Below are 27,479 nucleotides of genomic sequence, written 5' to 3' on the forward strand. Positions count from 1 at the left end.
TGCGTCTTCAAGCACCCCTGGGGGGTGTGGGGGTGGCTCTGGGGGCCTTCACCCCTCAAGGAGAGGAGCGGCGGCCCTGCGAAGAGGGGGCGGCCGCCCCTGAGGGGAGACCGGGAAGGGGCAGCCGCCCTGAGGGGAGGGAGAGGGGGCGGCAGTCCCGCGGGGGGGCGCAGGCGCCGGCCCCGCCGCTGAAGGCACCTGAGGGGACGCGGGGAAGGCGGGGAGCGGCGGTCGCCCTGGGGGGGGGTGCGGGCGTCCCGCCGCGGCCTCGTGGTCCCGCCGCTGGGGCCCCGTCTCGCCGCTCCCTCAGGCCGAGAGGAGTCGGGCGCGCGGGGCTGCGGCGCGGTGCCGGGCCGCAGGGGGGCGCGCGGCGGCGGTGAGGGGCGCGCGGCCCCGCCCCGTCACGTGACGGCGGCGCTGGAGCTCAGCATGGCGGAGGTGGCGGCCGCTCCCGCTGCGCCCGCGATCCGGAGCCGCCGGCGCTGAGCCGGAGCCGCGCCGAGCCGGCGGCCGGACCTGCCTTCCCCCCTCCTCCCCTCCGCCCGCCATGGCCGAGCCGGCGGCCGCGGGCGTCTCCTCGCTGCCCCGCGAGGTCCGTGAGCAGCTAGCCGAGCTGGAGCTGGAGCTCTCCGAAGGTAAGGAGCGCCGGGCCGCGCCGGGATCCCGCCTGCCCTGCCTGCCCTGCCCTGCCCTCGGGGCGCCGGCCCGGCCGCCACGGCCTCCCGCGGCCCGGGCGGGGGGACCCTCCGTGTTTGGGAGGCGGGAGGGGGGGGGTGGTGTCTGTGGGAGAGGAGGCCCGGAGTGTGTGAGGGGGCTGTGAGGGAGGGGGACTCCGTGTGAGGGACCGGGGTGTGCGCGGGGCTCCGGGAGGCTCCGGGTGAGGGGGCCGAGGGGGGTACGTGCGCGCGCGAGGGGGTCGGGGGCTGTGAGGGGGCCAGGAGGGTGGAAGGTTCCGTGTGAGAGGCCGAGGGCTCCGTGTTGAGGGGGCCGTGACGGAGGGGGGCTCCGTGTTGAGGGGGCCGGAGGCTATGAGGGGGGCTCCGTGTTGAGGGGGCCGGAGGCTATGAGGGGGCCGTGACGGAGGGGGGCTCCGTATGAGAGGCTGAGGGCTGTGAGGGGGCCGTGAGGGAGGAGAGCTCCGTGTGAGAGGCCGGGGAGTATGAAGGGACCGTGAGAGTAGAAGGCTCCCTGTGAGGGGCCCGGGGCGTGTGAGGGGGCTGTGAGGGAGGAAGGCTCCATGTGAGGGGGCCGAGGGAGTGCGAAGGGCTGTGAGAGGCTCCGTGTGAGGGGGGCGAGGGGTGTGTGTGAGGGTCCGGCGTGTGTGAGAGTCCCTGAGAGGCTCCGTGTGAGGGGGCTGGGAATGGGGGGGTGGAGGGGTGAGGGGGCCCGAGTGGGGGAAGGCTGGGCCCTGCCCGCGGGTGGGGGAAGCTGGGCGCTTGGGGTGTGTTGGGTTCCCCCGCCTGAGCCGGGGGGACCCCCTTGGAGGGGATCCCCCTCGGGAGGGTTTTCCTTCTTTCGGCCTCTTCTCTGCAGTGTCCGAGCTCCGGGTGGTTAGGGGAGGGCGAAGCTCTGGGGACAGCGGTGGTCCTGGGCTGGGGGAGACGGATGAACTTTGGGTACCTGATGAAGACATACCCGGTGTTCTTTCCACTTTCTGAATAAGTTCTTTTATGTAGCCATAATCGGGACAGAGCATGTGCGCTTTTTTTTTTGTTGTTTGTTTCCTTTTTTGCATGGGTATGTCTTTGTTTCCTAGTGCCTAAAATGCTGTTCTCAATATAGCTTTGTTGTAAAGTTCCCTTGTGAAGCCAGAGGGCAAGGGATGAATCTATAAATCTGAGCAGAGGGTGAGGGTTGCAGAGCAGGTAGCTCTGTTTTGCGTATCTTTAAATTTCCTCCCTCCGTCAGGGCACAGAACTTGATGCCATGATCAGTGGCTTCTTGGGAGGGCTTCCCGCATGGTTACAGTAATCTCTTAATATTAAAACTTACAGAAAATCAAGTTTCAGTAACATCTCTACTCTGTGACTTTGTCCCAGAACATGGAGTGTATAAAGGAGACTGATTCATTGTTGTGAAGATTAGAAATTCATTCACTGAGCTGGGGCCTGTCAGCCCCCACCACCCGCATGGGTACACGGTGCTTGATGCTTTGCCAGATGGAAAGGCCATGGTGGTGCTTTCTTAACAAGACTTGTTTGTAGTTAAACTTTGAATGTTAGCTGTTTGGGGTTTCTTTTTGTCAAATGTTTTTCAGATATGCTTTCTGTAAACATTTAACTAAAGTGATAATGCTATCTGGTGTTTGGTTTTGAGTACTCCATGATAACAAAGAACTGAAGAACATTTGTATTGTTCAAAATGTAATATGAAGTAATTACATATTGTTTTAAGAATTTGCTGAATGTTTTAAGTGCATGCTTGTATTTTCTGAAATTTGTTTCTTGTGATACTGAAAGCCCATTATAGTTTGACCCTGTAATATAAAGTGCTGCAAATGTAAAAAAAAAATTAAATCCGTTTGCTAGAATGGCTGGCTGTGACATCATGCTAATCATTAACAAGCTTCTCTGATAGCTTAAACTTCAGTGTTATAGAGTGAAATTTTCTGTTATGCAAGTAATTCTCTGAATATTAAATCCACTGCCCCTTTGTGGATTTAATACTCAGATTTCTTAATATGCGTATTATGGATTTGTTTGTGCAAATCACTTTTTCTATCAAAAAAACATGAGTACGAAGAATTTTGTGTGAATGTGTCCCCAAGCTCTTGGAAACATATTTCACGGTATCTTGTTGCTGAGATAACTGAGGTCTGACCTGTAAAGGAGCCGAGTGAGTCAGTGAGGTAATGTCATTGTATAGTTCCTGAAAAATACGCCCTAGTTTGAGGCTTAAGCATAAGGATTTTAAGGCGTATGCGTGCATTGTTCAACTGAATATAACTATGGACTGATTGTAGTAAACAATATTGAATAGAAGTGTTTTATTAAAAATGGCGGTAATGCATCATGTTTAACTGATTAGTTGTTGCTCAGATAAGAACACTTGATCCTTTTTTTTCCACCCTGTTGTTGCAGCTTTATTTGTTTCTAGGCTTCACTGTTTACTATGTAAATGTTTCTGTTGGGTTTTCTGGGTAAGAACACCTCACTTTTGGAACAGGAGAGGAACTGCACCTGTAGTGAGTTCACACAGGTAGCCCAGGGGCCCTGACAGCAGGGACTGGGACATGGCTGTGACCTTGATGTGTGATTTTTACGGTGGGGAGTACCCGAGCGCTATTTGGAAGATGGCTTCAGGTGCAGGAGACTGCAGGCGAGGAGCATAAACAACTTGTGTGCTGAACCTCGCAGTGAGTTTTATGCAGGGCTGCATTACCATTAACCACCACAGTGTAGAGAATTTATAACAGTATGGGAGAAATATAGTATGAAAATCTTATCTGGCACTATGCTTGTGAAAGATGCTGTGTCAGCAAGTAGGATGCAAAGTGGAGCACGATTAGTTTAATGTATGCTTAAAATAGAAAACATAGTTTGCAACAATGAGCCATGAGACTTTCTTCAGAACAATCTGTGCGGACAGAGCAACAGGACTAATTATACCTCTGCCATCCCTGGATTATTCCTTGCTGAACCTTGTGGTCAGCATGGAAGTAGCAGTAGTCCCATTCCTGAGTACACTTAAAACGTCTGAGCAAAGTAGTGGAATGTGTTTCAGGAAACAGGAATTGTTTATTAATCAACAGAAAGTGCATCTTTTTTTTTTTTTAGTCTTTTATTGTGTGTCTTTATTTGGCCTCAGTGGTTGATTTGAGTCTAGCTCATTTATTCCTAAGTGTAGATAAGAATGCAGTAATCTTCTCTCAATGTGAAGTACCTTATACCCAAATCTTAAACAGCATGCTTTACAGAGACATCTCATTCCCTTACAGAAGGGATCCAGTGCTGTTGTCTCTAAGTAAAAATGTTAAATAACAATAACAGCATATAAGCAGTGAATTGGGTCGTGGAACGGTGCAAAACCTAGAACCTGCTCATTATGTTTTCCTTCTTTTCTCACTTTTGGGTTTTTGTGTGGGTTTTTTTTTGGGTGTTTTTTTTTTTTTTTTCTTTCTAGCTCTCTTCTTCATGTGTTGGTAACACCCACATTATGCATCACTAATGATGGGAAGGGCTGTCTTTGTACTTGCATCTGCTTCTTTTTCATGAGTAAAAGTGCCAGGGATATTAACTTTAAAGATGTCTTTTACCCCCATTTTCATGTTTCTGTAAGGACAGGAGCTAAGTGTTATGCCTTTGGGGTTGAACTGCGGCTGTGTGCGATGGTGACTTTGTATCCACTCTGTGATGCTGTTTCTTGAAATGTGTGTGCTGGTGAGTTCAGAGAACAAGGTAAATGTCAGTGTTCGTCCCATATTCAGCTGAAAAGATTGGTATTAAAGCACTTCTGCACTCAGCTTGGGGATGTCTAGGTGCTCTTGCACTTTGGGTGAAATTTTCAAGCAGCTGCTCTCAAGTTAACCTCATCACAGCTATGTTAATGCAGCTGAGAAATGCTGGAATAGTCAGATTTGACGGTTCTAATGAAGCACATTTAGTGGATTTGTTTTATACAGTGCACGTTAGGAGACTGTTGTACTGCTTGTGCAGTAAAGTTTGTTCTCTTGGTACAACATAGATGGTGGTGTCACGAGAGCTTTTGCTTTGAAAGTAGGACAGCTGTCTCCCTGGCCACACTGGATGGGCCAGCTTGTCTCCGAGAGGGTTAAGCACACTCATAAAGAGCTTATTTGGCCGCTGGTTTTTATTTGGCTATGGTTTCTGTCTTGTCTGATGTTTTTAACTATTAAAGGGATGTTAGTGGAGTGAACTTCAGCTTGTGTTATCTATGAAAGTATGAGGTAAGGGGAGGAGGGAACTGCACCTAGCAATAATGAGGAATTCCCCGGTTAGCAGTTCAGGCCTTGAACATAATTTCAGTCACTTCTGGGTTATGTGACAGGGTTATCATGTCGTTGCTCTTGCTTCATGTACAGAAGGAGCTGGTTTCTGTTTACTTTTCTAGTTAAACATACATTTGGCTGTCTGGTTTGTGATTTTTGCGTGGGTGTTTCTGTGAATGGCTTCATGCACCTGTGTTTGTTCCTTTTAAAGCTGATTGTCTCCTAGTGAAGAATTGAGGCTCCTCTGCAGAGGAAAGCTTTGTATTAGGATTTTCAGAAGCTGAAGAAATAGCGAGGATGGTGGCATGTGTGGAAAAAGTAGTATCAGCAAAACAGTTGAAACCAGGACTGAAGGCCAGCCAAATAGGCTAGAACCTTACTGGAAGAAAACATGTTGACTCAAGCAAGTGGGTAGAGTCTTTATTTTGTTTGGCTTGAGAATTTCCTATGGAATCATGGTATTTTTCTGTTCTTTCAAAAATTGTGTTTCAGTTTTCATTCTTTTGATCGCCAGGTGTCTAAGTAGGTGAGAATCTTGTTTATAGATTAAGTAGCTGAAGCACAGAATTTAAATAGATTAGAGAAGAGTCAAAGGAATTAATTGTCTGAGTAAGGACTGGCTATGTGGATTTTGCTGAGTGAGCAGAAAGGTTTCACTTTAGTTTCTTTCCCTACCATTCTGAGGGGAACTGTGGCTATACAACAGAAAAGGTTGAAGAAAAGCTCATGAGCATAAGCAAGTCGGATCTGATCATCTTGTAGCTAGCAGGACTTACAGGTGGTTTTTGTGCATTATGCAGTATCTCACCCACAAGTCTTGCATTAGACAAAACTAGTAATGGGAAAGCTTTTATGTTGCTTCCTTAATTTACCTGCAGGACTGACAGCTGATGGGTACGAAATCTGCTGAGAAATCTGTGTATGGCTTTGACACTGTCTTTCTGTGTGCAGCCAACAAAGGTAGAGTTCTGAGGCAGTGCTTTGAAATGCATAAAAAACTTCTGGAGCAGGTCAAAGGGAGCTGTTTATGCAAATTCCAAGATGATCATTCCTGCCTTGTTTGGCTTTACAAAGATTCTGATAAGAGCCTTCACTTCAGATGATATTGTATTCTCTTAAGCCTTACAGTCCAGGAAAAAGTGATGCAAGCATGGTGGCACATGGGTTCCTTGCAATGTCTGTGTCTTGCAGGAAAAGGAAATGCAGCTCGAGTCATGATTGAGAGGAGCAAAGTAGCAAATCTGTCACCAGTGCATCAAACAGAAGGTCCATAAGATGATCACAAATGTCTACTATGCAGATGGTCAAAGCAGAATGATTTAAACGATTGATGGCTTGGAGTGGGTTAAACGTAAATACTGAAAGAAATATTTTGGCTACTGTGAGTGGGAGCAGATTTTACTGTTGGTACATAATTGAAGCATGTAAACATGGTGAAGGAAAGGAAGGGGTTTGGAACATCCAGGCTGGTATAACAAAGAATAACCAGGAGAGTTAAAAAATGTGCATATTTTTGTGTTGTCCCTTTTATACTTAGGAAATGAGGACCAAGTTTGGGGCTTTTTTTAAAAGCTGCATCTCTGACCCTTTGCCTTGGGGAGAGGAGGAAATTAGAGGCTTTAAAGAGAGTCCTCCAGCTCCTCCCTGATTGCTTCTCTGAGGCTTTGCTAGAGTTAGAACCAATTTTCCTCAGTTGGGTGGAGGGGACATCTGGTAGCAACGATTCCTGGTTTGTCTTTTATGATTCTCACTACTTCTAGTATGGGTGGTACTTGCAGTTTCAGCTGGGTACTTAGGCTGGAAATGTTAATCAGACCTGTTAGCCTGACACATCTGCGCTAAAGCCGCATTTGGTGTTCTTTTTGTGGTGTCCTAGATAACTGATCTTCAGTTTTCTATTTTAAATTCTGTAGCATGAAATATTAAGTAGCAGATGTGATGGATGGTAGCGTAACTGCGTGGAGCCGGATTGCAGGTCTTTCAAACAGGCATCTAACTAGACAATACTTGGAGCTCTGTAGGAAAGTATGAATGCAGAGGACCCCTTGTGTTTCTAGTTCATTGGTAATGCTGTGGAAAGGGTGATGGGTTCCTTCCTGATTCCCTCTATCTGATTAGTTTTTGTCATGAAGCTTTCTATTCATTGGATTTATCATGTTTATTCAGTGGCAAGTTTCAGAAGCCAAAGAGTGAACTAATGGTCAGGAGTCCCAGAGGTGCAAGCAGAAGCTGAATAGTATCCTGTTTTCATTTGTTTTAAATACAATGTTCAGATAATTTCTTAAAATGCTTTTCTTTAAACTGTATGTCTCAGTTATAAAAAGCATTTCCTGAATCTGTCAGTGAGTTGCTCAGTTGCATTTTGGACCTGGATTAACAGAGTTGAATTGAAGCATTCCTCTGTTGAGGTTGATTCAATCCAAAATTTTTCATAGAGCTTATAAAATCAGGGAAGAGTCATCAGAGCAGGATGTCTCATTCTATTAATTAGAATGGAAGACACTTAAATTTGCACCATGTGTGAGGAAACAGTGATTTATAGCTAACGGATGCTCTGCAGGCAGCAGCATTCCATCTGCTACACGAATTTTCCCATTACTTTTTGATGAAAAGTCTGGGGAAGAACCTCACACCTGTATTTCTCATTCTGAATAATGTTTACTAGTGCTGGGTTATTACTCTCGCCTGGATATTTTTTTGAGTAAAATGCATATTTCTATCAGCTTGCATTTTTTTCCAACTTCAAAGCTGAGAGTTTCTGAAACAGTACTTGGGATCACACAAGCAGCAGAGGTTCTTTTTGTACCAAAGATAGTCAGTGTAAGGGTAACTTAATTTTCCTTGGTGCTTTTGTGAGCACACACCTTGTTTTATTTAGTGTAACTTAAGCTGATTAAAAGAAAGAAAGAAAAAAAACCCTTGCTTAAAGTTTTAGCACTTCTCTGCCAACATAAACGTTTTCTAACTCTTGTTGACTTGAGAATTGCTGATACAAACTAGGTCTTTCTGGGCTTTGAATTCCATGGGGATGGGAGCCCACAGAGCCTACAGGGCATGCATTAGTGTATTTTGGGAACCCGGGCTGTGAGTTACTGCCTCAGTGATCAGCAACTGAGCCTCTCAGAATTGTTCCCCAGCAGTCAGGCAACCTGCTTTCACCAGCTCCGTGTCCCTAGGGAGCAAAAACAACCAGGAGAATTGTATCCCTGCGTGATAAAATTAGGTCTTCTGTAATCTCTCTCGGAACAGCCGGATGGCTAGCTGCCTTGAAAAACATATGTTTTAATGCAGGAATAATGCATTCCATTTAGGATGGCTATAGCCGTGGGAGCTGGTTGACTTAGTGGATAAAGCACTCCCATTTTGCCTCTGGGATCAGGACTAATGTCAAACATCAGGTCTAAAGTGCAGTGATGGAAAAGCATTGTTTGGGATGTTTTTCCTGTCTTTTGCTCTTAACAGGGATATTGTTCCTCTACCTTAGTCCTAAAGGAGTTTGAGAACTAAACCCTCCTATTATTGGAAATAAAGCGTAAATTACAAAGATGAGGAGTTAGTGCATGTATTTCTAGATTGTAGCTCACTTTGCATTAAGAAGACTTACTTAGGAATAGTGACATTGATGTTCCTCTAATACACGTTTATAATAAATTTCTCTGAGAGCAGCATAGGTAACTTGCTGGAGGAAGTTCTGCTTTATCCCTCCCTCTCCTGATAGAGCTCCCCTGCACAGCGGGAAGACACCGCTGTCATTGCAGCCACATGCATCTCCATAGGGCAGACAAAACCCACTGTTCTGCTGGGAAATGATCGTCATGTGGTACTTTCAGCTCCTCCTTCCGAGCTGCTGAATTTCATTACAAGAAGCTAAGAAGTAGTATTTTCCCTCTACTAATTTTCCATATGAGACATTGCCGAAGTTGCCATGAGGATGAACTATGGGTGACCGGGGTGGGGTGTCGAGCTGTGCTGCTGGGAGAGGGAAGGGGTGACCAGGAAGACATGGTGTATGTGGGGCAAGCCATGGGAGACTGCAAAGGTGCTAAGTTTGGCACGTACAAACAAGAGAAGTTGTGACGGGGCATTTGGTTGGCCATAAATTGGAAGGCTGTAATCTGAAGTGGGAATGATACGGCAGTTAAAGCACTAGATTGAGGGCTGAAAGGTTTGGGTTTGGATCCTGTTCCTGTGTGTGACTTCATTCCGTAGCTCCACAGCCACCGCTCCAGAAAGGGTAGTCAGGTGAGGATGTGTTAAAGAAGGTTTTGTGTGACCTGCTGTCCTGCCTGTACTTTTAATGCATCAGCTCTTCATTTGGAGCACTGATTAATCTTTGACATGAAGAGCCGTTTCAATATGAAGCACCTTTTCTGGAAATACTGTCATTTGCTCCCCGAGAACAGCAGTGAATGCATGTATGCAGTACGGATGTCCTGATAAGACTGTTTTCTTTGCCTTGTGGTTGTGTCTTCATCATCACCTTTCACTGTAATTACCCACTGTGGAAGCTTTGTGTGCTTCTCTGGAAACAACGATCACATAGATAAGCTGACCAGCCAAGAGAAACCCTGAGGAGAGGAAAGAGGCTTTGAAGTTTTCTGCTTACTTTCTAGAAAGAGGTATGAGCAAAGTTAACAAACGGTTGTAAAAGGTCACTCTTTGCCTTTCTGTCAAGAAGGTGAGATGCGTTGCTAGCACAGTTTTGTGCTGCCTAGCAGCAGCTGACATTCCTGCTCACAATGTGCATTGTCACTGTGCGAAGGAGAAGGAGAGTTACTTCGAAGAGCTGGGAAGTGACACGGCAAATTCCAGCCTGTGATTATTCACCATGCGGTGGAGAGCCGAGTCAGGCGATCTAAGCGGGAGATGAAAGGTCCTTGATCCTCAGCGGTTCTGGTAGAGGAGTAAACAGATCTGCAGCTTATTAAACTATGCTGTCTTTTTTTTTTTTTTTTCCTCAATTGAATATAAGCGGAAAATGCCTATTAAAGGTGTTCCATTTTTGGCATTAAAAAAAAAAGATCGTTACGTGTCCCCTAGTGGTGGTTCAACCAAGGTACTGATGGCATTTGGTTGGCTAAGTGCGGGGCTGCTTGCAGTGCTGGTGGTGGATGTGAAAGGAGAAGGGTGTCGCTGGAAAGTGTGCTTTTCTCCAGCTCAGAGACACAGTAAGGAGTCAGCTGAAGCAAGTCTGTTCCGCTGGTGTGTCCTCAAGAGCTGAGCCCTGGTTTCATAACAAAGCCTTTGGCAGCAGTGTGGGCTCGAGATACTCTCACCTCTTAGCACTTTACTCTTTTCCATCGTGGAGAGCACAGGCGCCTCAGCTCTGCTTTTTGTAAAGCTGTGAACTTTGGCGAACTGGAGAGGGCGATTGATTAAACTTTAAGGAATGTAAGCTGTGTTTCTTAAAAAATACTGAACCGTTTACTTCATTTCCTGAGCAGTGAAAGCGTTTGTAGGTAACCAAATTTACAAATTATTTTTATACTTTTTTTTAAAGCTTTTGTGGGAATTCTGAGGGGGGAAAAAAACCCACTGAGTAACACAAGAGTGAAGCCTGTCTTGTGTTAGCAAAAAGTACATCTCATAATAGTGAAGTGCTGATGTAAATGTTTTGTGAGACTGAAACCTGTGTTTATTCTTAGGGCAGAAAGTTTAAGTGATCCCTTGTGGATTAAAAAAAAGAACAATTCTCATTGTAATTGGAATGAAAACCTCTGTACTTACGCAATTTTGGATTGGAAGTTGCCACAGTGAAAAGGGGGAAGTATTGTTATTTTCAGTCCACGGAGAGGAAGCGGAGATGCACAGAGGTGAGGTGAGTCGCTCGGTCACACAAACCAGCAGCAGAGCCAGCGCAGATCGGGGATCTCGTGACACTCAGCCCTCTGCTCCATAGAGGAGGGTGCATTGTCACTTACAAAGGAAGAGACTTTGAAACATGCAATCTGATAGCTAGTAAATGGATTTCTGTACAGTGTGCCGAGAGTTTGCATCTTCTTCTGCATATTCTTCTACATGTTCAAGTAATCTGAAGTTCAGTAGTGATGGTGATAGTAAGTTTTGGTTGAACACGATATAAACCAATTGTACTTGTGGAGTTTCTTCTCGTGCTTTAAATTCTCGAGTCCTTCTTGAAAATATCCTTTGGTGCAGAAAAAAGTCAATTATTGAGTCCCAAACAGGGGGAATCATGGATGAAGACAAAGCAAATGAGTCAGATATAAATAATCCTATTATGTCTTGGCTGCAGCCACACCTAGAAACCTTGAACAAACATTGCTGTTCTATTTAGTTATTCCTGTGTTTGATACACTTTACTTGTTAAGTCCTGTTTTAAAATTGCAGCATGTAAAAATGGTGTAGGGCTAGTCGCCATTAGTGTTAAAGACTTATAAACGTTGTTTTAGTAATTTTGACCAACGGCACAGATGCCTGTGCTAGACCATAGTTAATTTGCTCTCATATTTCCCCAAGATCAGAAAAATACAAAACTTTGGAGGTGGTGTTACCTTGGAAGGCTTTCAAGGCAATTCTTTTTTGCAGTAGGCCTTTAAAAAAATGTCTGGCTAGAACAGCAAACAGGAAGATGTAATTACCCCTTGGCTTTTGTGTATCAAAACATTGCTCATTGTACAAAGCTTTGGTAAAACACTTATAGTAGTATCTGGTTATAGCATGGAAGCCGGAAAGAAAAGCATTTGGATCTAGCAAAATCATACTTGATGTACTATGATTACTGTCATGTATCTTACTAGGTAATTACTTACCTAATAGCCTGTGTCTCTTTCTTCCCTCTTTCATGGCAGATAAGCTGATTTTTAATAAATCTGAACAAAGCTATTTTCAGATGAGGCTTACAGAAAAAAGGAAAGCTTGGACCCTTCTTCTCCCTCCCTCCCTCCCTCCCTCCTCTGATTCTAATAATTCTTCTGTTGTAGCTCCCATAAAGGGGGGCCTGAAGTCTCATCTGTTAAGTGTGGGTGTCATTAATTTCAGGGTTTTTTAACAGAGGTTAGGGTTTGTTTTTTGGTTCTTGTCCAAACACGTACCATTTGCTTTGCATTGTTCTTTTGTACTGACCGCTCTCTTTTGGGCTTTCTATGTGGCCTATGAAGTGCGATCGTCTGGCTCAGAAGAGTTGTAGAGATTTGTCTTACATGTGCTTACCTGCAGCGATCCTTCTTGGTTTATCAGTGTTGCAGTGTGACAGCTCCTGATATTCAACCCATTTGTTTCCCTGGGATGAGAAGGTAAATTTCTTGTGTTGAACCTGATGGGGAAAGCCAAATAGAAATAAACGTTCATGTACTGGCAGCTTTTCAAGGGCTTATTTATGGAGGCTCCCTCTCATCTACATTGAGTCTGTAGCAAAGGTGACACTGTCTTTTTTTCACATTATGGAGATTTAAATAGATTCAGCAAAGCAACAACTGTGGGGTGTGTGGTTCGAAGTAAGTGACAAATGATGGTGACAGAGTTCTCCATGCCATGCAGGATGCCATGACTTGGCCTGTTCTCTTAGGAAAATAATTACTTCTGATGTTCTCTTGTTTAAAATTGCAGAATACCTTCCTGTGAACAATAAAATGGTGTGAAAGACACAGACATCATGTATGGCACTGCAGGCACACTCCTCTTCCAGCAGAGACAGAAGTATTTGGGCAGAAGGATAAAAGGAAAAGGCTTGGCATGGAGAACTGGGGAGGAGTAAATAGTCTTCTATTAGAATTGAGTTTGGCTTCAGGTTATGAAAGATCTGGCAACAGTACAGCTTAGAGCGTGTTTGCTACTTTCTATTGCTCTTGCCATGCGAAGTGACAACCTCTCGGTTGTACGGGTACAGCTGCTCATGGGTCTGTCTAGGGGTCTGGATTGAGGAGCTGACAGGCTTAGAAAAATTAACAGTGTTGCTGTTGAATACTTGACATCCTGAGAGGATATCCTGCAGAATAGTCCAAAAAAGGAAGGATGAAAGAAACTAGTGAAGTGGAGAGATCTGGGAGATGCAAGACCTGATTTTTTTTCTGTAATTCTGCTATCAAGAATAGCTGTTTAAGAATTGCTTAGATTTTCTGTGGGTGAAATGTGACAAAAAGTCTCCAAAAGTTACTATCCCATTGCTATAAACTAGCAGTCGTTGGATTGTTTCCACCTTCTAAAGGGATTGTTTGAAGCTGTTTCATAGATTCCTAGTTGAAAGGTAGATTTCTGCTCCTTCAGCACATTCTGCCCCAAGCAATTGCAGACAGCATCTCTCTTAACTCACTAAACCAGTTAACATTTGGGCTTTGAACATATTGTCTGCTATTTAAGTGTTACATACTGTTAGATACGTAAATGAGAAAAAGACTGTGCTGGTTGTTCCAGGGAGTTACCTCATGGAGGGGAAAAGCTGACTTGGGTTTCCTGTGATATCCTTTACCTCTGATTGTGCAGGGTGCAAATTCAAAGCCGCCCTGCGTTATCTGTGGATGGAGGCACATATGAAAAGGAAGAAGGCAGCTAGGCTAGGGCAGCTTGCCAATTGCTTAAAGCCTTTGTTAGAGACTAAAGGAAACCTGCGCCCTTTTAGGCACTAGTACAGCCCCAGGGGCTTTCTTGGCCTCATATGTAAAGAAGATGAAGGCAGCCACATGGAAATGATTGCACACTTTTGCATGTCAGTCTACGTTAGCTCTTTAGGTCCTTGTTGTTGTGTTTGAATGCGAAGATCTTGTGCTTAATTCTCAGGATTTTCATCCTGTGGGTCTGTCAGTATAGCACTTAACCCATCTGTTGAAACTAAACCATGAGGAAGGAGTATCTTCTGCGCTTCGCTTGCAAAACCAGTCTCTTATTGAACTGCTCAGAGCCCATATGTGACTTCACCCTGATCACAAGGTAGGAGATGTCTCCAGTGGTCAGGCTCTGCTGCATTACCTCTGGGAAAGGTGTCTGCCTCTGTGATGACTGGTTTCTCCATAGAATAAATTCCTCATGCTCAGCTTGCTGTGTGCTGAAATAAAAAGGAGAGACTAACTCAAGTGTCAAAATAAACGTCAATTTTACACCAGTGCAACCAAGCAAATGAGAAACGGGCACGCTTTTCACTCTCGAATCTGCGTTGCTCTGCCATTTCCCTTTCCTCTGCGTGAAAAGAAGGGTTTGCAGTGATTTATACCTGTTATGCCAGTCTCATCACGACTGCTGGGTACAGTACTGTCTGCTGGTGTTGTAGTTGACTACATTTCTGAGCCAGGGTTTATTTTTTTCCTTCTAGAGCTTTGAACATGAAATATTCAATCATATCTGTGCACAGCACAATTGATACAGGCATCGTGCCTCAGAGAACTGTGATGAAGGTGTCAAGTTGGGAGCACATCCTGCGTTTGTGGCTTCTGTATGTTTGTGCATTTTCATGGAGATGGTAGCTACCTAAGTGGGGCTTTGAGGTTTCAGAAGTTTTGTGTCTTTCTCCAACAGAATTAGCTTGGGCAAGAGGGAACATCTCTCCACAGTTTCTTGAATGGAGCCTGAGGTACTACAGCCTACAAGGTGGTTTTTGTAGATGCTCCAGGATGGCTGTCCCTGAAAAGGCAGGTCATCATTGCGTTTGGTGGGAAGATCTAAGCTTGGGATACCCCCAGGAGTTTATTTTGTTTCTATATTTTTTTTTTTGTACAATACTGTGTTGCACTTCTAGAATGCTCAAGGCTTAAGAAGAAATGATCCTGCTGTACAGGGGATATTGAAGAGAAGTGGTTGTTTCCCAAACATCATTGTTTCTCTTAAGAGACTATTATGTAGCATGGCACAAATTTTACTTATATGAAACATATGGAGTCAGCAGACAAGTCTTACTGAACAAATTGGAGGGCAACAATCCAAACTGATGCCTGTTTTCTGCAATCCTCCTTTTTCAGAGTTTTTGCTTAATTGCAAGCTTTCTATTTGGACTTTAATTCTTCAGTTGCTCTTTCTTGGCAGACTCTCTTGTCTTAAATTGCTGCTGTCAACACATCCTTAGCCCTTCCTGCTCCCTCTCATCCCCCTAAATTGTGTAGTACTGTCTGTGATGCTTCAGATTGCTGTAAAAAGGCCATTATGTTTGTAGTTGAAAGCAAAGCCTGCTGTGAATATAATAGTTTATCAAAAAGATACAAGCATCTCTCTGTTAATATGATTACACTGACACATTGGTTTTATAAACCTTAGTGTTCTTTGAAATGGTTGATATCTAGTGATTACGGCTCAGATGGGTCACATACAAATATTTTGTATGTTGTCATCTATAGTAGAAATGCGGAAATGAAAGGGAGTGTTAAATTCTCATCTCTTCAGTGGTAAGGCTGGGGACGCCGGCAGGTGATGTGGTGGAGGATCTCATATTAACCTAAGATTGTGTGGCCAAGGAGGAAGGAAACTAATACCTAGAATGATGCAGAATAGACTGGAGAGCGGTAATGAATCATGCTGGAGCAAGACAGTAGAGAGCATGGATACTGGAACGAATTGTAAGCCAGTGGAGCAAGACTACATTTAGGGTGCTCATCGGATGGTAGACCACAGTATTCTGTAGGATTTCCAGGTTTTAGAAGAGGTAGGACTCCTGCAGTTACCAAATTAAGAGGGAGAGGCCTAGAAAGTCTCTGCCTTTACCAGCCAAATAGAGATGGAATTAGGCCATGGTTGTCAGATAACTTTTCCAAGATCATACTGTGGAGCTGAAGCAGCAGCTTTGCCAAACATCTGCACTTGCCCAATGCACCTGCACTCACTTGTGGCTTCCACTGTGTTTTTTTCAATGGGCGTGATGTGGAATCAGAGACCTCTGTGTCCCTACAAATGACTCCAAGATAAGTCTAGTTTAACACCCTCTGCAATTCTTAGCTTGCTTTTTCAGGTGATTCTTTTGTTAAGTTTTGTCTTGTTATTTTGGTTTGTTGGTTTGGGGTTTTTTCTAGAGATTCTAGAGTTGTATATTCTTAAATTTTGCTCTGTCCATGCCTAAAGAGAAATTAGCTAGCACTTCAGGATTTTTTCCTGCGAGAACCAGAGTTCAAAGTCTTGGGCTTCTGTTTTAGATGAGAAAGTTGGAGGGCTTACATTTTGCTTTGCATAGTAATAAAACCAGGCTAATACTGTTAGAATTAAGTGCTAAGGGGAAATAAAGCAGTAAAGATTAGTTTGTTATTTAAAGTAATTCTGCTTACGCCTTTGAGGGAGATTGGCTATTGCTCAGAGAAACTGCACAGTCACCTTTGCTTTAAATTTGTTGCAGAATGAAAAATTAAAATATGATCTCACTCTCATTAAAATTAAGTAATTGATGTGATCATTCAATTAAAAGATTTTTTGGGAGCTTTTGACAAGTCATTCCAGGTTGCTATTAAGGCCTGACCAACCAAGTGTCTTTAAATTGGAGGGAATGGGGGATAGTTGGAAAGATGAGGGAGCATCTCAACGAAATACCTACCTAGAAACCCAACCAGCCCTCACCAACTGTACGGCAGCGCTACCAGCATGCTGTCCTCCACAGAGGTTTCTGTCAGGGGCTTAGTTAGAGTCAAAGCACACTTCTGAAGTAAAGTTGAATATATTCCTCTTAATGCACTGGTCTCTCTGGGTACCTAGCTTGATGATGAGTGTTCTGAATGTGCATGTGTGCCAAAAGTGAGACTTTGAAGGGAGCGATTCTAACTTTATCTTCAGCACAAGTTTGTCTCATCATGCTAAACATAACTGTAAGGCCAGTAAAGTATCAATAACCTTTTGTCTCTGCTTTTCATTCGCTGGCGTTATAACAATTTACTGTTGTTACTAGTTTACTGTGAATACATTCTGCTGGTTGTTGCTTTTTCAGACAGCTTGCACTTCCCAACCTGTACAGCTACAGCTTAGGTTTTTTCTGTTTTATTCATAATTCCAGCTAGGCATCACTGTTTGCAAAAAATCTTTCATCTCTTGCTCTGGGCTATACAGAACTGGAGTGGCAAAGGAGATTTGTGTTTTTGTGCTGGCTTCATCATTTTCAGAATATTAATATTTAATTTAGGCTTTTTAAAGCTTTTAGCAGATTTGTCAGGCTCTCCTCCCTGTGGTAGTGTATGTGAGGACAACTTGAGAGAGCATTCTGATTAACTTAGGATATGGAAAGTGGTTTTATTTGTTTTGATTTGTGACTGAAATACTTTTAAGAAGCTCATCCTGTTCTGTAAGTAAATTTGCCATAAACTTAACCATAAAGTAGATCCAGCAGTCTTTCCTCTTCTCCAGCTTGAGTCCAGCCAAGCAAATACTGTATCTCATCCAAGTAACACTTTTTCTTGCTCATAAAGACCAGTCCATATTGTCACTCTCTGGTGGAAACCATGGATGCAGTCAGCTGTGCTGGGGAGGGGGTGGGGGGCAGCAGGTTTCAAAGAAGCCCTCAGCAGCGTTTGCTCTGCCACTGCTCTGTACCGAGCGAGACACTGACGCTGGACTTCTGAGTCCATGACAGAAATCATTCTGTTCTCAGCTCCAGCCCAAGTTGCTTTTGTGCAAGCAAGCAGTGCCAGCATGGGTGTTTTGGTGTCAAGGAAGTGTTCATCTTTCACTTGGTGAAGGCTGAAATGTGGTTATTTACACTGCTGTTGTGTGTTTAGAAGTTTATATAAATGATATTTCATTATTTTGGACCCATTTTTATGATAAATTCAATCTTGGAGAGATTGCATCTTGTTAGTGCAAATATGCCATGACATTTTTACCTGTTACTAGAAATAAAGTTTCTTCTCTTCCAAATTCAAGATATTTTGTTCAAGTGAAGAGCACATGACATGAGGACAGATCTGGTGCACATAGGTTGCCTTTCAGTGCATGAGAGAATTTGGCCTGAAAAACATTTGGAACTCGTGTAGAGATTGACTGGGGCCTTTGCCTCGCTGCAGCTGCCTTCAGTGCAGAAGCTCAGAGTTGTTCTGCATTGTGCTCACTAAGTTCTTGATTCCTGTGCAGGAGTTAGTGCTTTTCAGCTGCCGGCCCCCTGAGCTGTGACCAAGTCCCACGTCGAGCCTCCTGAAATCTGGCGTTCGTGATTCAAGATGGAAACAGCATTCTGGCAGAGGCCATTTTTGTTTACCAGTTAGTGTTTCTTTCCAGTTGGCTAGTGTTTGCTGGGTCAGTGGGTCTGTTGTTTAAAAGAATTTGTTTACAGCTAACTCTGTCTTTTGATACTTAAATGCTGAATTTACCAACAGGAGTTTTTCATTTACCTGCTGAAAGCTGTGTCATTTCTAGAGGAACATGTTTGTTTTTCTTCCCTTTTTATGATAAATAAACCACAATGAGTTTATTTCCACTGTATCGAATGTCTCTGGCCTTCGTGGCAACAGAGTGCGGAAGCGTCAAAATCAAATAGAACAATTTGGAGAGTAATTGTATTTAGGTGTTTGCTTATCCAGCAAAGCAGTATTTGCTTGCTGTTCCAACACACCAGGTGCCAGATGTAAAACACGCTTCCTTTTTCATTGATATTCAGCTCTTGTGTGTAGTTAGCAGGCTGACTCATTAATATTACCAGTGTCATACGTATTGTGTTAGGGCCAGTCCCTGTTTTGCAGTCCTCTACGGCAGAGACAGTGTTGTTGGAAGCTGTCCAATTTGTTCTTCACGAGGCTTCTGTCAGCGAGATTATTAGGCTTTAATCTGTCTCATGGTGATAGCTCTGCTTTTCCAGAAGGGAGTCACTTTGTGTGTAGATGAGGCCATGGCAGAGCTGGCCGTGGGCCTGTTGCGAGGAGGCCTGCTGTCGTGAGAAGAGTTTACCTTGCAGAGAGGAGCCAGGGCTGTCACGTTTTCTGAGCCATTTGGAATTCTAAAGCAGCTTTACAGAAATACTGGCCTAGGTAGACCAAATCCAGAGGAGATGTTTTCTCGGCCTCTCCATCTCGCCTGCTGCAGAGAGTGTAACTGTTGTGCAAACAGCAGCCATTGTCCGAAGCCTTGTGTCATCCTGTTTGTTTTATCGAGACCCTCAATTCCCCACTCACGGAGAATTTCAAGCAAGGTGTTTTGGAGTCATTTGTTGTGATTACTCTGCTCTTATCTTCTGCTTTATTCTTCGCTAATGAAAAATTAACAAGATAGAAATTTTCTCATGTAGTGTTTGATTATGTGAATGTTTGATGAGAAAATGTGATCTCAGAAGCAGCTTTTTAACAAGGTTGCAGTGACAAACTTTGTAATAAACACACAGTATTTTGGAAGCGTATTGTAAATAATTCCTGTATTAATTTGCTGTCAAAGACTTCAGTTTTCAAACCAAATCACATCTGTTAACTGCAATATCTTTTTTTGTAAGCTCTTTCATTCATTTTGTTTGCCTTCATTTTCTTTTTGTCAAGTTGCTGACTGTGTGCTCTTAAATAATCCTACTGATTTCTCCATACTTCCTTCCCTGTACAAGTAAAACATTTGAGAATTCAGTTTATTTAAATTGGAAAAGGAGATATTGCACCGTTAGAGAGGCCACAGTAGGAAAATGCACTGTAAGTAGTAATTGTGGTTTTGGAGATAGTTTGTTGAGTAAGAGCTTTCTTACTTTTAAACCTCTCTGTTTAGGTTCGAGGTTCACTGGTATCAATGTAGAAAGGATATTTGTCCTCACAGTTTTATGAAAATATATTGTGACAGTGGTGACGTACTGGTACAAGGCAAGAAAAATCCGTGTGTTAGGGTCTTAATGTTTTGGAATGACAGAAATATCTGTTTGGATATTGCCATATCCTGCGTAACAAGGCCAGCAAATCGAGATTGACCATTCCTTCTCTTTATAATAACAGCATGTTTTCTCTAGTTAAAGGCAGACAGAGCGAGGGCCACTTTGTACCAAAAATTGACTATTAGTGTGCAGGATTAGGAGGAACTGAGGCACTGGGAGATGTGCGTATTTTCCCTTGAAGTAGCTAAGTTCAGTAACTTTGTGGTGGATTTGCAGCGTGTGGCTGGATCGTTGAGCTATGCTGGGAGGGTTCTCATGTTTGCTGCTATAGTACATTTTGCCCATTATTTTGATCTTCCACACAGCTTAAAGGCTTTTACATAAGAAGGATCTTGCCACATCCTGCTATCCAGCCTCTGAACAAAGTGCTTCTGAAGCAGCCATTGACTCTTCTTTAGCATGCCGAAAGAGCCCTGAACAGAAGTCGTTCCTTGCATGATCTTTCTTGTAGAGTATTGCAGCTGACAGAATAATGGGTTTTCTTAGGCCTGCTGGTGACATGCCAACATGGTTTCCTTAGCAGTGAAATTCCTCAAGAAGCCATGGTTGCTGATGTAAACACAACTGAAAGCTGAACACAGCCTGTACTGAGCTCAGGGCCTGAAATCTGCTTCTTGTGCCATGCTGCACACTGCATTTTTCTTCTGCTTTTTCTATTTAAATCTGGTTTTCCAAGCTTGTAACCAACTTGAATGGGTCGTACTCTTCAATCCAGAAAAGATGGCTCTGTCTCTGCACCGAGGAGCCTGTACAGACTCCTGGGCTGGTATGCAGCAAGGGTCGCTCCATGGGGCAGCCTCCCATTAACTGGAATATAGCTCTGGTTTTGTAGAACTGTGTTGGTGATGGAGGTGGGGTCATTTTAATTTACCATGTCCAGAACAGGTTTAAGGCTATTTAACAAAGTGCTTTGGTTCCCACTAGTCAGGCTTAAAAGACATGAATAGCAAACCCAAGAACAGTTTCCTAGCTGTGCGCTGAGGCTGTCTCTGCCAGGTACACTTCTGGAATTTGGTGGGAGTTTCCCCAAGTCAAATTACCAGTGTCACACACTAATTTGAGGCTGGGTAAAAGATTAATAATTGTATTGCTTTAACTTTAAGTAGTGGAATCTTACTGTGGTGACTAATACTGTTTAATAGTAACTATCCTAGTGTAAGCACTTGTTAATGCTGTAAAATGACTGTGGTTTGTGTTTCAGATTTCGGTGCTTAGGGAAAAACAATATTTTGCTCTCGCTTTCTCTGCTTTTTTCTGTGAAATGGGAGCAACGTCCTTAGGAACACACACTTGGTACTACCTCTTTGGGAAGGCCGGGGTAGGGAGCTTGCGGGAAAACATGTTGCAATAGGTGTCTCACCTCTTTAGTTTTGAAAAATTCATTCTTACAATTTTTATTTTTTTAAAAATTTTTAATTGATTTTTGTTTGGGGAGTGATCTTCTAAGTGCTAATGCTTTCATCGAGACATCTTTCTTTGTGTTGTCATGCATAATCATTGAGCTCCTTGCACTATGATTTGGAATAGTATTTTCCCATCTGGAAATGTGTAATTATTGTGCTACCATGCAGTATCACATGCCAACTAGGTTAGTGCTGTGTTAACACTGTGCTTAAAGGAAGGTCAGAGTTGCATTTCCATACCTGAATACTTTGTGTGAGCAACACTGTGTTTGATCAATAGATAGGGTAATAATTGCTCTTAACTTCTTTCTTCACCTATTCTTGCATCTTATTCAAGAATCTAGAATTTAATTACAAAAAGTAACTTCAGGTACAGTTGAACTGAAATGGGCTACAGATCCAAACTGCTTTTCGGGATGGTTTGGCAAGGTGTTGCTATGCCGTCAGATTTGGAGGAGAGTTACCAGCAAGCAGTATCTGTGGCAGTTGGCTTATGTTAAAAAAAAAAAAAAAAAATGAAGCCTGTTTCAAGAGAATAAGGGAATTATTAAATATTGTCATCTAAGAGCCATGAAAGGGTAGGCGATAGGAATTGAGTGCAGGATTAAAGCCCATACTAACTTCTATTTTAATCTTATCCCAGGTGGATCCAATGTAGTAATATTCTGATGTTTGTGCAGCCACGTTAGCTGCTGAACAAAAGGCTGCAAAAATACGATCAGGTTTCTGTGCAAGAGAGCTGAAAGGCAAACAGCCCTGGCGACGGCCCGTTCGCCCCTGGAACCGAGGTGCAGAATAAATGCTAGGGACCGTCTGGTTTCATTGAATGCCTCGGACTGGAAGCTGTGGTGTGGCCCGTGGCTGTGGGAGGGGTAAAAGCTCTGTACATCTGACTTTAATCAATCACCGCATCTGTCAGAGCCCCGGACTGTCGCCGAATGCTGTTTACTGCAGGTTGTGGTAAACCCAAGGGAATATGTCATTTGGCATTCTAATTGTGGGTGGCTATCTGCGCAAGCCTGAAGTATTTTGCAGCAAGATGCTGTGTTCTCTTTGAGTGCCTGCATGTTTTTGTTTTTATTTTTATTCCTGGGCTAAAACCAGGCTTGATTTGGAAAATCATCTACCCATGCTGGTCTGTCTTGTAGAGAAAGTGCATACTGTTTAGAATTGGGAAAGTTTACGTGTGCGTAATCCTTTGTAGTTGGGCTGGATGGACACCTCCTAGGAGAAGGTTATCAGCACTTGCTGTTCTAATAATTCAGTTTCTAACTTAAGGAAGACAACGATGTACCTGCCTACTGAATAAACGCTGAATCACAGGGTTACTCTTGCATAAAGTTTAGTCATTTCCTGGGAAACTTTTGGTTTCAGTCTGGTGGTGGAGGGCTTGGTCTGTGCATTTGTGCTGAGGATTAAATACATGTGAATTTCTGCTAGTGTCTGTGACCAGGAGGTTAGTCAGAAAAGAGTATTATTCAGGGCAGAATCACTTCATCTGGGTTGTGAGTTGTCTTGCTTTACTCAGCTCAGACTGTGAGTATGGCTACTTCTTGTGTACGTGTATGTGACACTGTCTCTGCTCATTGCATTGTTCTGATGCAGGACCAGTATTATAAACACTGTTAAGCGCTCCTACATCTAAACTCACGTTCTTCTCATTGACTGTTGCTTAAAAATAGATTAAAACGTTTCTCTTGAATAGATTTTTGTAAAATCCTATTTGTGACAAAGGGTTTTGTGCCCTTTATAGCATTCAGAAGGGAAAATGCATTTTTTCCCCATGACAAGTTGTAGCTATTTAAGTTTTGTGTGGTTTTTTTTTTTTTTTTTTCCTCAGGATGGGGTTACATGCAAGATTTATTATTTGTATATGGGATTAAGCTATTTATGTGTATGTGCTGGTCTTAAGGGTAACATGTAAAATTTATATGGCTGCAACATAATATCTTGAATAAAGTTGACTTCGGTGATTGTATTTTGCAGATGTTTGTTAGAGGCAGTGAGCAGAGCCTGTGTTTTGTAGGGTTAACAGAATTTTGTGGTGTATTTAAAGGTTTTAAGGGGTTATCTTCAAGAGTTTTTGAAGCCTTTTAAAAAACATTTCACCTTTTGTAAGGGTAGATGTTACCCATGCATCCATAGCGTGATTTGAGTTGCTGATGCACAAGTGCATTGTGCATCCTTTTGGCACAGGAAAGGGTCTCAAAGAAGGATCTTTTAGTTCTTACCAATGATCACGAGGTATGGTTTGGAGTTTGACTTCATGGTCATTTGAGCAACTTACCTGGGGAAGTCCTTTAAAGAAACTAACCACTGAGAATGCCAGGGTGACATTGATGCTGTGTGAACCATGCACACAGTCACGTTTAAGAATGTTCTAATGGCTGCTGCAAAGAGAAGAATCAACAAAAGCGTAGTACATCTACAAGAGGCTCTTTTATTTACAGTGGTAAGCTTCCAAGCATTTTTCAGTGTCCCAGTCTTGCAAAGCCTTTGAGAGCACATTTCGCTGACCCTGAATAGTGCCATTTTCAGCAAAAATGGTAAAGATAAGTTACCATATGTGTTTGTTTTGGTTTGTTTTTTTTTTTTTTTTTGCTGGTGGGTAAGGCATGGTCTTTGGCTGAAGTTGATCTGTTGACACCTCCTTTTCATTGGTCACCCCCTGCCCACACGCACAAAGAAAACTGAACTCTGTCCTTAGCTCACCCAGTTCAGTGATGCATCACATATGGCATCTAAGATTACTGCCTGTAATACACGGGCCCAGACGGGTGAATCAAGGACAGTGGATCGTCTGGAGCTCCAAAATGCTGCTGTAAGATAAAGATTCTTCAGGATAGTTTCAATAGTTGGATTTATTGTTTAAAGGTAAAACAACAAAAAAATTTAAAAGGCTTAAGGCACAGAGTGAGTGATTGGTGGTAAGTGCACCTTGTGACCTTAAATGATGCCAACGCAGACCTCTGCAGTGGGGCAGTCTGGACACGACCACGTACCCAGGGTAGACCATGCCACAAAAACCTAGTCTTGAATGGCATACTTTTGAAATAATAAATGTTGAGATTAAAACAGTTTTAATTTGGGAAAGCAACATTCATAAGCCTTTAGAAAAGATTTTTGAAACTGTGGAACAGAGTCCCCACAGTGCTGGAGCCAAGTAGGCTTGTACTGTGTATATAAATTAATCTGGAGCTGATCTGTCTGTGAAACTTTTAGTACTGAAACTGTAGCAGTATAATGCTTGTGCTTAACAAACAGAGCATTGTAAGACTTGCTGTTTTTTTCAGTAGCCTATTCATGTTCTTAATGGGAACAGAATGGTGCTGTTAAAGGGAAACTGCAAAGCACAAACCTGTTTGGTTTGTTTTTCTTACTGTTTGTGTTTTTCTTTGGGGGGGGGGGGTGACATATGGAGTAACTAAGGCTTTATTTCTTTGAAGAAATCAGTGACTTTTTTCTGGAAGACTGTATAGTTTGCAGACCTTGGTATTGTCTTCAAGGAGGAAACCTGATATACAGCTTCACCAGAAGGAAGGAGGAGGGAATCTTTGAAGCTGCATCATCGTTTGGCCTCAAACAGAAAGAGGCGATTGTCTAAACTTGTTTCAAACATAGTTTTTGTGCTGAAGTTGTAGCCAAAGAGTGTTAGGAGTGTAAGGCCATTGAACAGGTATAGTCTGTTTGAACACACGGCCTTAGAAAAAAGGTTTAAATGTTGTCTTTCAAGTTGCCAAAGCCTGGGATTGAGAACATCCTAGCTTTGAGCCTTGGTAAAACCATCGCGGGGTGGGGGTGACTAGAAGTTGCTGGTCTTCCAGGAAATGGAAGAAAGACGGTGCCTAACTACAAAATAAATAAATGAGTGACGACAACATTTGTTACGGAAGTGCTGAACTGATTGGTTTGATATCTGTTTTCTGCCTAGGCCATAACTGTCTGAAGTGCTAAAGTAGCATACCTTTCTCATTTTGGGTTTCTCAAACACGCTGCTAACACTTCCAAACACACTCAAAAGACCTTATCTGGAAGTGGCATGCAACAAAAGAACATTTTGGACTTTCAGCTACTCTTCTGGGTTTCAGTATGTCCAGTTTGGTGTCTACTTCTGGTCAAGGGCAGGAAATCCAAAATCAAGCTCTGCAAAACCAGGCTTTATGTTGCATTCCATCAGAGTGTGTTCCAGATGATAAAACTACCAGAGGCATTGCCCATCATATATGCCTAGAGATAAAGCAGGGGAGTAGGCAACAAAGGCAAAGTCATCATGGTCATTTATAGGGGTAAGACCTGGAAAGCAGATGCAATGGTGATAATAGAATTTATTTTGTTATTTTTGTTGTAATCTTGTTACAGTATTTGCTGTTAAATAAAGAGAGTAGCTATCTGTGTTTTGAGGCTAGTTTCCAGGATTCTTTGTTAGCATAAACTGTTAGAAACATCAACGTATTTTCTTTTAAAAGCACTCAATCATTTTTTAAAAATGCATTCAAACTGCTTTCAAATTTGAATCTTTTGCTTGATACAGTCAAGTGTTTGGAGGCTTTGTTGGGGAGATGCTGTGCACTACGTGATCATTTTCCTTAATTTCTCCACTGTAGTAATTATGGTTTTGTTAGACAGTAAATGATTCAGTGTTCTCATTCCATGGGGGGAAGGGGAGCAGGGATGTTGAAAGAGGAGTATTGTCTGAGCGTAGCAGGATTAGCTGGTGTTACCACCTTGCACTGATTGAGCACCTCTGTTTAGAACAGATCATCAACTCTAATTGCTAAAAAGCAGCCTGGCGTCACAGGGCGGTGAGGCTCCTGAAGTTTCAGGCTTCTCTGTTGCATGATTTGAATATAGGTGTAACATCTAGGCTGATCAGGTGTACTTCACTGGACTTCCCTCTGCTCTCTGTAAGCCCGTACCCCTCCATCTTCTGTCGTTGCCCAGTTCACCTTTTCTCTTGCACTCTCAGTGGTCAGAACAGCCAGATTGGATCTGTGTGATGAGGAGCAATTCTAATTTCCTCTCAAGAAATTAGGAGAATCATATGGAAAAGGAATCTTAGAATCAATTTTTTGCATTTTTCTGTGGAATTCTGTTTCTTAAATGTACACTTGTTTAATCACCGACAAGCAAGGCGTCTTGGATTTCATCATGGAGGTGTCTGCAGACAGGATTATTGTCCAGGCATTCCAAGTGAGGAAAAATCGTTGCTCCTTGACTGAACTTGTCTTGTTTCTGCAAACCATGAATCCAGAGTTATTTCCTACTCAGAATCCACATAAGGGCATCTCTTGTGCATTTGCAAGACCTGCTGTGTCTTGAAAAGTAGGATTTCTTTAAATTCTTCTTTCAAAACTGTCAGAAGAGAGAAAAGATTAAAAGGGGGGAGGAGAGGGTTGAAAGAGGGGAACAGTATGGAGATCTATAGCGAGATGAGGAGTTACTGCAGCAATGCCGTACGGTGCCGGCCTCCTGCCGGAGAACCTTTGCTGTGCAGCTGGGGCTGGTCCATCAAATGCTCCGTGAATGAGCAGGGAGACTGAGCTGGTGGCTCTGCACGAGAAAACTTCTCATGCACTGGGATGAGTTAACCTTTGTGAGTAGTGCGGGTGGTAGCAGAGCTTCATGTTGGTTGGGATGGGAAAGCTGAGTTTGGGTAGCAGAATGAGGAAAATGGTAGTGTGTGGAGCTGATGAACTGGACTGTAGTGGGATGTATTTACACTTCAGTCTGTTCTAACATACTGGTTATCTGTGGAAAGTGAAGACATCAGTGCACCTGAGCTGATGGTTGCCGTCACTGCAGTAGAGATGTCAAGGAAGGAGAGCCTGTTCCTGCCTTGCATCAGCTATCAGCAGCTTAGCTCGCTCTTGTGTACCCTTTAAAAACAAACAAATCCCTAAAGATCCTGACATTGCATTTTGAGACACCAGGAAAGATCAGGACATACAAGAATCGTAGGGTGGTTTATGGTGAAAAGGGTCTTGGCTGAAAAGAACCTGAAGCCTTGCTTGCTTTGGAGAGGAATCCCATTTCCTTAGCAGGGCCTCCTCGGCATGTGGAGGCACAACCAGGATGGGCTTAGGATATAGATAAATATAGACTACAACTGAACAGAAACAGTTGTAGCTGGGAGAGGGCCAAAAGAATGTCTCAGCACTAAGTGTTTTTGTTTGCAATTTCTTTCCTAGGAATGAACAAACACTAGCACCATTTTAAAGCTAAATTGTCAGCGCTCATTTGCTTTTCTAATGCTTCCTTTGTACTGCTGTGTCTTGCATCTGTGTAGAGAGGGGTTGTGGTTCTTGGGTTGTTTTTTCAGCTAGCTGGAATAATTTAACATGCCAAATGTCACAAAGTGTTGAATTTATGGAAGCGGGGTCGA

The 27,479-nt window shown here is 43.3% G+C and overlaps 1 protein-coding gene across 1 annotated transcript in view; it reads left to right on the top strand.

Moving 5' to 3' along the window:
- Positions 1-547: 547 nt before the first annotated feature.
- The window catches only part of DIP2B (disco interacting protein 2 homolog B), a gene marked incomplete at its 5' end in the record, with an annotated part of 66,609 nt that continues 39,677 nt past the window's right edge, over positions 548-27,479 (top strand). Inside the window, one exon of the mRNA XM_082496381.1 lies at positions 548-635. Within this exon, the coding sequence (XP_082352507.1) occupies positions 548-635 (88 nt within the window). The remainder of the gene's footprint in view (positions 636-27,479) is intronic.

Source organism: Vanellus vanellus, assembly GCF_965231255.1.
Source record: "Vanellus vanellus genome assembly, chromosome: 28".
Classification (NCBI taxonomy): Eukaryota; Metazoa; Chordata; class Aves; order Charadriiformes; family Charadriidae; genus Vanellus; species Vanellus vanellus.